The 12,722-nt window shown below is 39.4% G+C and overlaps 1 protein-coding gene across 1 annotated transcript in view; it reads left to right on the top strand.

The window, feature by feature from the left end:
- Nucleotides 1-12,722, top strand: part of adam22 (ADAM metallopeptidase domain 22) — a 54,065-nt gene that overhangs the window by 18,244 nt on the left and 23,099 nt on the right. The window contains 2 exon segments of the mRNA XM_034127849.1: nt 2,929-3,011; nt 6,485-6,548. Of these exon segments, the coding sequence (XP_033983740.1) occupies nt 2,929-3,011; nt 6,485-6,548 (147 nt within the window).

The following is a 12,722-nucleotide window of genomic DNA, read 5'->3' as shown; positions in this document are numbered from 1 at the left end:
AAAATGAGTCTAAGGAGAGCACAGATCAGACCAGTTCAGTAACACACACACACACACACACACACACACACACACACACACATACACATACACATACACATACACATACACATACACATACACATACACGCACACGCACATGCACACACTGAGGATGTACCCACAGCGCTGGGTTTTGGGTGTTTCTCGCTTTGATGAGAAGTGGAGCAGAAGGTTCAGGGCGACAGGGGGAGGAGAGACGCTGGATAGTAGAGCACAGCTCCACTTATAAATAGCCCTCTCTGTCTTTTCAGCTAACACTTGTCTCTTTACCTAACCTCTCCGTCTTCATCTGCAGCTCCATCCAGCCTTATCTACCCAACTTGTACAACTTATTTTGTTGCAGCCCATTTATATGTTCATAAATATGCTCCCTATTTAGCCAATAATGCACCCACTCTTAACTGTGTAAACTGTGCATTGGAGTTATTTTTCCTGTCAGTTCTGGCCATATTGGATGTGGAAAGAGAAATTATAGACTGATATAGTTCAACACAGTCTCACGGCATTTCGTGTTATAGTCACGAAATGAATCTATTGATTCGTGTTCACCAACACGATTTCGCCATTTTTTTCGTGTCACACAGAACGATTTTAAAAGCAATGTAAATAATAACAAATTAGAAGGAAAAAGACATTTAAAAAAATACAGATTTAAGTATTCTGATACAGAACGATTTTAGAAGCAATGTATTTATATTGGTAGTATGTTTCGTGCCTGCACCAAATAATAACAAATGAGAAGGAAAAAAAGATGACATAAAATACAGATTTCAGTATTCTGAGGCTCTGAGCCCCATTTATTTTCCTCACTGACGGCAAAAAGACTCAGACATTATACAATTTAAAATAAAAGGGATAGGGTTAGGCTTAGGGTAAGATATTGAGTAAGAACATGTTTTTATGAACCACACAGCTTCTGGTATTCCAAGACCCGACCGGACAAAAAGACGTGTTGCAGGCACGAAACATACTACCAATAGAAATACATTGCATTTAAAATCGTTCTGTGTGACACGAAAAAAAGGTGAAAATCGTGTTGGTGAACACGAATCAATAGATTAAATTAATTTCGTGACTAATAACACGAAATGCCATGAGACTGGGTTGTATAGTTAGTACTGAGAGAGAGCAGAAGAAGCAAAACACTACAAATGTCCGCATGAATGATGCAATTTCACCAATAATGATAGCAATTTTGGCAGATGAGTTGATCACACACATAACAGTAAGGAAATAAGCGCTATCAGAGTAATTTGGTCACATCTGTGCACATAACTTTGGATTGTTATTCATGGTTTGGGCTAACATGGTCTCTTAGTTCCAAAAAGGAAACTCTCAAAGGAAGATTTTGGCATCTTAGAAAATACACTTATTCTCTCTCTTGCTGATCGTTTGACTGTATGGTTATCAAAAAGCCACAGAGATAGTTAGCTCATTGTAGCATCAAGGCTACACAGGGAAACAGCTGTCCAAAGAAAATCCTCCAACAAGTATCTTTAAAACTTAATAATACGGCCATATCTCCTTTGTTTGATCCACACAAAACACAAAAAAACTGAAAGAAAAACAGAGCAACTTTCTGGAGTTCCCAACCTCTTTGTGAAGACAAAATAATGTATAGTAATAGGGGCTATAGGCACATATTGTTACATTTGGGCAAGCTAGCTGTTTCCCACTTTTTCAAGGATTTGTGCAAAGTTAGCTAACCAGCCGCTGGCCCCAGCTCCAATCTTTACACAAAAACAAGAGAGTTTTGTAAATGTTCTAATCTAGCTGGGCGGTTTTTCAGTGTTTAAAGCGGAAAAGAACTTGGCTGGGACGCTTAGAGCCATGACTTCAAACACCTCCACATTTTTTAGGGTTGAATTGGATCCCGTATGAAAACCGGTCTTATTGCACAACATCATTTATGCTCTTGTGACTGAATGTGACCAAATTCCTGTTCCATAATCTTGTGGCAAGCCACCATCGTAATGCATGTAGTTCAGGTTTTACATACTTTCGAGCATGTAGTTTTAAAAACCACAACAAACGCTTACATGACTCCTCCGATAAACCCCTATACAGGGTCGGATTGGGATGAAGTCCACAGAGAGAGCTGGAGGTAGAAGTGGACGTAGCGGCTGCGTTGCTTTGCAAAGCATCAGACTGTAGCGAAGAAATTGATCCTCTGATAAAAGCTGCGTTTCCTCAGGGAGACCTGCTTCCTGCCTAATGGCTGTTAGGCAGCGAGAAATGGACCAGGAAGAGATGGCCTGCAGAGCACTTAGACACTTAGACATCATACACGTCTATAGAAAATAAAAGTGTGTTTACGCTCGCAGAGAAACACACACACACACACACACGCACACGCACACGCACACACACACACACACACACACACACACACACACACACACACACACACACACACACACACACACACACACACACACACACACACACACACACACACACACACACACACACACACACACACACACACACACACCCAGGAGATAGAGAGCAAAGACAGACAGTATGGGTGGTGAGTTGTGACAGGGATGGAAAAACTTTTACCATTGACTGATGCTGAGGCCTACAATAGTGGGTAGAAGTTTGGAAAGAAGACAGAGCAGTTAACAAACAGATGGTTGGATGTGAATGAGTTCAACTCAAAGTGTTAAGCGTGACACAAACACACAGCACACACACACACATCTACAGCACATACTTGTTAGTGAATGGATTCTGTGTGATTGATCGCTCTGAACTCATTATCTGATGAAAGGTGGTAATAAAAAAAAAAGTGGGACATTTTTCTTTCCGTTTGAGAGAATAAGACATTTGAAGAGGCAACCATGTGTATGATTTTAATCTGTGAGTGTTTGTGTGTTGCTACAGGGAGGAGAACACTGCTACTATCAGGGGAAGGTCAGAGACATTCCTCACTCCTTTGTGGCTGTCTCAACCTGTCACGGTTTGCAGTAAGTACAAATATTATGTGACTTTATATGTGTGCATGTGTGTGTTTCTCAGACAACACTGCTTCCTCTGTGTGTCCAAGTCCTCTGCCTCGCTCCCATGTATCCATTAGGTCAATGTAATTAGTTTGAGCCAGCCTTCCTCTGTGTCTCTGCTGTTTTTGTGACAGGTTATCATTCACACAGACAGGTGCTGCTCAGACGTCTTCTTTTCTCTTTCCTTGCTAGTGTTGGTATTTTTAGAGTTTTTACTCTGAAGCAGAGAGACGGGTCAGAAACAAGGCCTGCAGGGAGGAATGGATGCACACTGTATATGAGTTAGTATGTGTTATAGGGTGTGTGTGCATATATACGAAGAGATGAGAGGCAGGTGTATTGTGTGGTGTTGAATGTCATTGTCTGCGGACAATACAACACTTGCATAAAGAGGCACCTATGAATAATCAGGTATAACATATGCGCATGAATTACAGTTTTTCACAGTTGCTTCCTCACAATTCCTGAAAGCAAACATTATTTTCCCATTACATAAAAAGGAACATTTACACTACTTTGGCTAAACCTCAGACATGTAACCCGCTATGTGATATTTTGTTACCCTTGCTCTTTTTACAATAATTATTAAGGTGTAAAAAGTGATTGCAACATGTAAGAAAGACACATTTATTGTACTATCGCTATCTGTAAGAAAAATATGGAAATCAGTGCTCGAAGAAGCTCCTTGTCAGTTTTATCTACTGCTTATTCACCAGCAATAATCTGTGTTCATGGAGTGTTTCATTATGCTTGATTGACTGAACATTTTCAGATTGCGCAACATTAATTTTCCTAGGAAAATAAAGAGTGTTGAGTGGCAGGCTTTGTAATAGTTTTCCGAGCACATTTAGGGTTTGATGTGAATAGCAATCTAAGCTTTGTAACCCATCACCTCTGCAAAACTATTTCATCTTGTTATCCCTTTTACTTGTTACTGGAAATATTATTCATCCGTCTCGATCCATTATGTCACATCAAAGCTTAATTCAGTCCAATATATTTTCATTCAACATAACATCAGGCTAAATAAACAAAATAATCAGTGCAGAGAAGTAAACGCATGTAATTAATGTAAATGGGTGAAATCAGATTGATGATCGCTGAATAAGCTACACTCGGGTCAGGCTTTTAATAACGTTGCATATTTCATGTGATTGTGGCAACATGTTGGGAAATGTGTCAGCACAGCAAATTAGCGTTGTAGCGTTGCACACAAAGAAAATGCAACGTAGGCTATGAATTAATCAAGTTATGACAAGGTAAATGCGTTGCACATGCAGTACATCATGACATGATGTTACAGACTAAACGGGCTAAATGTTAATGCGTGACTTCTAGTTAGTCCAAATACAACATTAAATGATACAACATTACTGTAGTAATAATACTGCTGTCATGTATAGTATGTATTTGTTATTGTTTGTTGCATTGGTATTAGAAGCTGTAGTATTTCAGTTATAGATTTATTTCAATGAGATCCACAGTTTTGGGTTTTTTATTTCTGATTTTCTTAATGTGGAAATATACGCTGACATTATAAAGGAGACGGAGACACAATCATAGTATGCCCTGCACACACTCGTTTGTGTGTTTGTGTGTGTCCGTGTGTGAGAGAGCCAGTAAAAGGGAGGGAGTTGAGGGAGTGCACAGTGGTGTCGAGGGGTTAGACATTAGAGGCAGAGTATTTCCCTCATGCTGAGTCAGGTATTAACAATAATATACATCCTGCTCTCTCATCTTTCTCTGTCTCTTATACAGTACGGCACACACGCACATGCGCACACACACACACACACACACACACACACACACACACACACACACACACACACACACACACACACACACACACACACACACACACACACACACACACACACACACACACATATACATTTTACCCTGAAATACAATAGGGTATTAACCGTGTAAAGCAGCATAGAGCTCTCAGCAGAGAGTTCATTATTGACGCAGGTTCCTGTTTGGAACATCCTCCATGTGTTTTACATTAGCTACATGAAATGAGAAGAATTAGCAGCCTGAAGTTTACATCATTTCCCAGAAAAGTTTAAATGTTTGCAGATGTTAAAACCGAATTCATCCAGAACAACAACAGGGACCATTTGGGACACTTAAGATGTTGCTACATGTGAAAATTAGGTAGGTTTCAATCCTGATTAAACCAAACAACTATAGTGGAGGATGAACAGCTAAGTTATGAGATGAAACTCTAGGACTTAAACTAATACACATATTTCTTGTTTGATGAGAACCATAATTGTTGCAACTTTGGTATACAAATAATTGGGTCATGTAAAATCCAATCAGATTTGGGAAATGGCTCCTTTAAAGTCCTTTAAAGTTCAGAAAACAGTGGTAGTATTGTAAAATGTGCCCTTACTTTCTCAGCAGAATGACCAGTGTTTGTTTTGGCTTGCCAAGAAATGCATAAAAAACATAGTAAAATCAGCATCTTGTTTCTTTTATTAATAACTACATTCAAACACTTATTTTTCATGTTGCTCAATTCTGATTTGCAGTGACAAACTATATTGAAAGGGTATAAAAAACAACACAGGGAAAATAAACACTAATAATTCAAATACACTTTGACCTGTGTTTCCACTCTGTGTTTAATCTGCTGTAAGTGCAGTGTCGGATCGTTACAGAGAGTGTGTGCTGAAGGTGATTGTGTGTGTTGAAGGCCAGAAAGAGGTAGAGAGAAGGTAGTTGGAAGAGAAAGACAGACGGTTTTTCCCCTCATGGCTGTACAGTTTGACCCGACCAATCTCCTAAAAGCTTCAGATAAAGTTAATTAACGCAGGTGACTTTTATGTTTTGTGCACACGCAGGCGGGCAGAGACAAGAAGACCTTCACCCAGCTGCCTATAGTTGGAAATAGATTTTTGAATTCTTAAATGATTGCTTGTCCTCTTCCTCTCCTACCTTTATGTGATACAAAGAGTTTTTCATGTCAACTCATTAAATGCTTCATTGAGTATCACTAGGACTTTGCACAGATTCTCTGCTGAACCCTTTTAAAAGTGTCAATTACAATTTGTGGTCATTCCGTTTATGCTCTTAGTTATTGCTCCAGAGATGGAATCCTTAGGTGACCTTTAAGTGATGCTGTGTGGGGGGAATATCTGAGCTGACTGGATGACCTTTTGTCTCGCATCACCCTCCACCCCTCCTCAGCCGTACACATGTCAAACAGAGCAGCACAGCAGAGGATTCTGTCCAAAACTGCAACATGTAGGAAGGAGGGCATTGCAGTTATTATTCTGACAAATGTTGCAAAAAAACAACCATGGGCCAAAACTGAAATGGCCAATCTTACACATAACAATGGCTGAAGAAATTCAGATGCATTATTCTTTTTGTGATGAACAAAATAACAGCGGTGTTGACATGTGCTCTCCTCTCTCTCTCTCTTTCAGTGGGATGTTTTTTGACGGCAATCACACCTACATGATCGAACCTGGAGGACAGGGAAGCAGCAATGTGAGTACTCAACACTTAAATGTATGTATGTTTGTACACTGCTGATGTTTTATCAATTCCCCCTTCTTTCATGCTTTCATATCCAGCTAGATTTGTTGTAATTTCTGTGCTCAGATATTGTTACCTCATTTTTCAAGGTTTTGATGGCCTATGTCACATGAAAGCAACATCCCTAGCTTGTATCCAAGTCTCTAAGCTAGGGATAGTAGTATTATCAAAACAAATGTAGTTATCCTTTATTTACGATGTTAAGGCTTGGTAAGGTGGATTGTCAAGTTTGCATCTGCACTCAGACCTTGTGATTGGTGTACTTGTTTTCCTTCCAAGCGCACATTTGTGGATATACTTTATATTCAAATCAAGATTGTCATTGTCAAAATTAGCTGAGCTACGTCACTGTACCTCCTGAGGTACACATACCCCTAACTAGAAATCACTACCCGGTCTATGTCTCTATTATTAGTGGAAAGAATAATTGTCCTGGTATTACAGGATTCATACGGGTCAGTTATTGTCCTGAGAAAAGGTTGAGATCAAATCAGAATCAGTTACAGATGATGGATTTCACTTTTTCTCTGTGAGTGTGACCCTCAGGGCTCGGGACACAAAGATTTGCCTGGTCACAAAGTCTGCAGACGGTAGAAAAGCCTACAGCCAATTAGATAAAAACAATTACAGCCAGGCATTATGGTCTGCATGAATGGGAACATCTGAGATTCTCTAAAGATGCTTTGAGCATGAGGGTGACAGAACAAGCTGCTGATACTGTGCGCGTGCTTCGTTTCTGCTCTAATGAAAACATCCAGAAGAAGTGTGTGTGGTGTTCATCGAAGGGACGAAAGGGAAGAGATAAGAGAGGTCAGGGGTGTGTGTGTGTGTGTGTGTGTGTGTGTGTGTGTGTGTGTGTGGTGTGTGTGTGTGTGGTGTGTGTGTGTGTGTGTGTGTGTGTGTGTGTGTGTGTGTGTGTGTGTGTGTGTGTGTGTGTGTGTGTGTGTGTGTGTGTGTGTGTGTGTGTGTGTGTGTGTGTGTGGTGTGTGTGTGTGTGTGTGTGTGTGTGTGTGTGTGTGTGTGTGTGTGTGTGTGTGTGTGTGTGTGTGTGTGTGTGTGTGTGTGTGTGGAGGTGTGTATGGAGGTGTGTATGTGCACTTTTAGGTGTTGGTAGGGACTGTCTGGCACACAGCTACTTAAGGTTCATTCCCATATGACAGTTCTTAGTGCGAACAGCGTTAAGTGGATAGGAGAGGAGATAAAGACAATGGATGGATGTAGGATCAAACTGTAGGGCTGAACAGAGGAGTGTTAAACTTAGAAGAAAGGGATCAAACAGAAGCAAAAACACAACATTTAATGTTATTAGATTGTCATTGAAAAGAAGAGGAACTAATTGGTTTGTAAGAGCAGTTATTATATGACAATTTACAAAAATAAAATACAGTTTAAGTTAAAGAAATAGAAAATTCCAAATGTGAAACATTTTTAAAACAAGAAAAATAATAATAAACAACAACGCTTTCGCACACTAGGTTTATTTCCTCCCCTCTCCTCCCTTCCACTTCTTCTTCAACTCCCTCTCCTCTCTGCCTCCGTCATTCCTCTCAAGCGTTTTCTGGAGAGACTGAATTATTCAAGCGATGAGAGAGAGAGAGAGATCTTAACTCAAAATATTCTGCAGCCCTCGTCTTCAGAGATATAGTATCTTGGTAGCCTTTTTTGGTCCTTCACACAGGCACAGTGACGCAGAATGCACATCACATTTGGAGGAGATTCTCCACTAGAGTTTAACTGAGGTATTTTTTATAAATGTCAGGACAAATATTTGGCCAATTTACAGCTGCACATCAAATATTAAAAAGTCAACAAGACATCTTGTGGAAGCACATATACAAAGCTAAAAAAGAGAGCATTAGCCGACGGTCATCATGTACTACATTTTAAATGCCCTATAATACCAAAAGCCCTAATTTAAGACTGATCGATTCCTAATTTTCAAGTAACTGGCTTTTTCTCCATGTATAGCCAACTCATTGTTTCTGCATCAATGTTTGAAAGAAAATATTTTGATCATACTCAACATATTTGATACTCCACAGAATATACATTTTATTTGCTCCACTTCAAACAGATACAGTGGTAAAATATGACATACACATTACAGTATTGTTATGAATAGTCCAATAAAAATGCTATACAATAGAAAACACTGACCTGGACACATTTTTCTGGCTGTTTAGTATTTTTCTGTTGATAAGTTGGCACATTCTGCTGATAACAATATACTTACTGAATGCAGGACTTTTTACATTGTTATATCAAAACGTTTGCATTAGTACATACTTGTTCCACCACTGAACATTTGCTCTCCAGGTTGTATAATATGTATAGTTATAATATATAGATTTATGGATCTTTAAAAAAGGAGACTGTGGGAAACTGTAACATGTGGATACAATTAGTTTATCGCAAACGATATAAACAACAATAAGGTATTAAATTCCTCTTATACTTACTCTCATACTAACCTTTCAACTTTTGTATTTCCTGTTACATACTTCTCAGGTAATGTAAATAAATTGTATAAAACATAACTCCATGTACTGCTGGGGAAGTACCGGCTAGTTTTTGGAGACTATTGGGCACGTAGCTCCAGTGCCAATTTTGATTCTGGCATTTTAGGTGTGGGTATCTTGTCTGCATGATAATGCCAGTGAGACAGCGCTGCCCTGAGCCCAGCGGCTGTCAGTTTGTCAGCGCTGAGCTCTGGATGTGTGCTCCCTGCGGGGCTCGGTCCACCCTGACTGTCTCTCCCCCTCTGCGTCTCTGGGCTCCGCTCGGTGTGTCTTTTCTCTCGATTTCAAAAACCTTAGTGCTTCTAGTGTATTCCCATGCATCAACACACACACAGCACATATTTAAGGTATTTCTAAAAGGCAATCTCTACTTCAAAGTCAAAGTCAATTTCAACTTTATTGTCAATCTTCCAGTTTGTGTGGACAGAGAGATCGAAATGCCATTTCCCACAATCCCGAATATAAAAACAAAATGTATATAAAAATATGTGTGCAAATATGTATATATATATATACACAGTCAAAGACACATTTTTACATGTGCACACATTAAGACCTAAATAAAAACACAACAATCAATATATACAAAATAACAGTAACACTCACTGTACTTAAAAGGGTTTCTACTCAGTCATGTTCTTGTTATAACCTGAACAAGTCACTGATCAGTTGTTAAATGCAGAGTCTTTGTGGCCTGTTATGCACCACTAATTCCGTCTGTTAAGATCTAGTTGAAAGTGATGAAAAAGAAAATGGCATGAAGGGGGTTTGAGATAGATGGAAAGTCCGCATGGCTCCTGTCGGCCATATGGTAAATCCATCTGCCCTTCTTCCGCCAAGGCAGAAAAGTTATGCAGGACATTAGCTAAGTGTGTCCTGAACAAGCTGCTCTCCTCACCTCATGCAGCTGAACTAGTTTTAAAGTGTCGTACGGTGTTATGTAAATGATTAGCTTGTAGCAAGAAGACCTAAGTTGTGAGCATCACAGAGCGCCAAAATTAAAGGATGTGATGCAGGCCCTATATGAAGGATTAGTCCTGCACTTCTTGAGTGTGTGAGTGTCCGTGTGAGCGTGTGTGCAGACAAATTGAAGTGAGAATATGTGATGCTGACTTGCATATGCAGAAAACACCATATGTTTAGCCCTCTTGTTTTTTTGGACACCTTTCCAACCCCACCTGCGCCTCAGCGTGCAGCGTCCCAGCAGCTCTTGACTATTCGCTTCAGGAAGTAATAATGCAAAGTATGATGCTTTTGTTTTTCTTCTGTTGACGGTGCAGTATCCATGCGTACACCATGAAGGCCAAAGAACAGGGACACAGCAGTATTTTGATAATATATCATTCCTTATGTCATTTATCAAGCAAAAACACTAACAGCTTGTTCCAAATCTAAGCAGGATTTTGCTTGTGTAGTGTTCACACTGGACATGTTGTTAATGTGCTGTTGATTGACACTTCTCTCCCACAATGCAATTTGCAAAGGGAATGGAGTAGTTGCTCCTAAAAAGTACTTTTCAATACATTTGGGATGGTGGTGAAACAGCTCCAGAATGATCTTAAAAAAACATTTAGTCTGTATTTGTGACGTTTACTTGCAGTCTTTGTTTATTTGGTGCCCAAAACAATATTTTATGATGGTTAGTACGATACAAGGTAGATAATTAGTATGTAGCGGATCTATGAGGCTACTGAGAGGCTACAGCAATACTTTGTGTCGAATGCTAACGTTAGCATGCTTACACACTAACAATGACAATGCTAAAATGCTGATGTTAAGCAGGTTTAATGTACACCACCTTAGTCTGGTCTTCTATCATGCTTGCTTTTTTAAATCAGCAATAAACAAAATACATTTAAGGCTTGTATGTACATGGATTAGACCAAAATGGAATTTCAACCTGACGGGTGTTACCAAAATTATTACAATCTTGGAGCACAATAAATGCTTGTCCGTATATAATCTTTTTTACTGCTTGAAAACTGCTCCTCAAATGGGGAACTTTGCAGCTTTTTCTCTGTTAAATCATATTATATTTAATATCCTTTAATTTTGCGCGGTCATCCCTGCATTTCTGTAAAATATCCCAAAGCAGGGAGGATAAATAGGGAATAGGAGATGGGGGAGGGTGAAGTCAGGGGTGTGTCGATGGGGGTGGTTGCAGGTTGGGGGGGGGGGGGTTGTATTAGGTGCCAAGAGGAGGATTTTGAATATTAGCTCAAGCTGGGAATGAAGCTCATTGTGAGTTGAAGCTGATGGGATTAAATAAAAATGGGGTCTCCCTGTGGCCTGAAGCCAACTTCCTGTTACTAAACCTGGACCAGTTCATTCACACATGCAGACTGAGAGCAGAAATGAAAGCATGTTACCCCTCCCTGCTTTATATTCATGAGCCTGTAGTCTGAGGTACCATCTCCCCTGGCAACCCAGGCTCCGCCCTGTCTCTTTGTGGCAGGACATATGAAAGCCATCTGTGTTTAGTCCTTTAATCTCCATCACTACACACTCCCTGCAGAGTCTATATGCTGTGTGTATGTTTTTTAACTGAGTTGGAAGTGATAATCTGGGGAATAAAGAAAACACTTGCTTTATTTCAACAGTTTATTCAGAAATAACTGCTCCGATTATAATGTAATGTATGTGCTACAACAAATACAAATGCAATACACTTTTGTTAATTATGGTTTTATTAATCATCAGCCACTGAAGCGTCAGCTAACATGAAAGAGTCACATCAACAAGAGTTGGATCCAATTATAAGTGCTGCAGTTTAGTCTGCAGATGCTCCGTCCACCAGGACTACATCAAAGATAAATCAAAACACTGGAGCTTTAAAGCTTCATTTAAAAACATTTTTTTTTTTAAATCACTTTTTCTAATTGCCTCTTGGTAAATATTAAAGTTATCCTAAGGTCCAGAGAGAAACCAGAGAGGAAATAATAGTTCAGGCTAACTCAATGAGGTTATTTTCTCAGAGTTGCTTTAACAGTGCTATATTTGTTAAAGGTGCAATGACCAAGAGCTCAGCGTTTCACCACATTTCAGCCATGTAGGCTAAAATAAAATCTGGACAGGCAAAGCTGTATTGTTGTTGCATTGCCATCTATTAAATTGCACAAGTGATTAGTTAAGCAATTCAACATTTATAACCAATGTATCATTAAGGCAATTTACCAGTGTTATCCTGTTCCAGCTTCTCCAACATAAAGTATGCGGCTTTTCTCAGTTTTCATGCATTTTACATTTAATATATTTGGGTTTTTGCTGGTTGGTGTGACAGTACAAATATTTAGAATGACCCACTTTTTGCTTCAGGGCAATTGTTATTATTTGTATTTAATATGAATGTATGTAAGAGTCCTAGAAAGCTAAATGTAAACTAAGTAAACATGGCCTTGGCTCACTGGTACAGTACAGACTGGCGTATGAACAACTTTAACATCAAGTCATCATGAGGGGATTACAAAGGAAGTATTACATTATGGGGAAACATTTCTGGGAAACCAGAACCCCACAAGCCATTGATTTCCTCAAACAATTTATCAATTAAACTGTGAATGTGGAGACAACCAGCAGATAAGAGACGAGAGTCTTTGCCAGTTTGTAA

This window comes from Trematomus bernacchii, unplaced genomic scaffold, assembly GCF_902827165.1.
Source record: "Trematomus bernacchii unplaced genomic scaffold, fTreBer1.1, whole genome shotgun sequence".
Taxonomy (NCBI): domain Eukaryota; kingdom Metazoa; phylum Chordata; class Actinopteri; order Perciformes; family Nototheniidae; genus Trematomus; species Trematomus bernacchii.
This window is presented reverse-complemented; position numbering and strand designations above follow the sequence as displayed.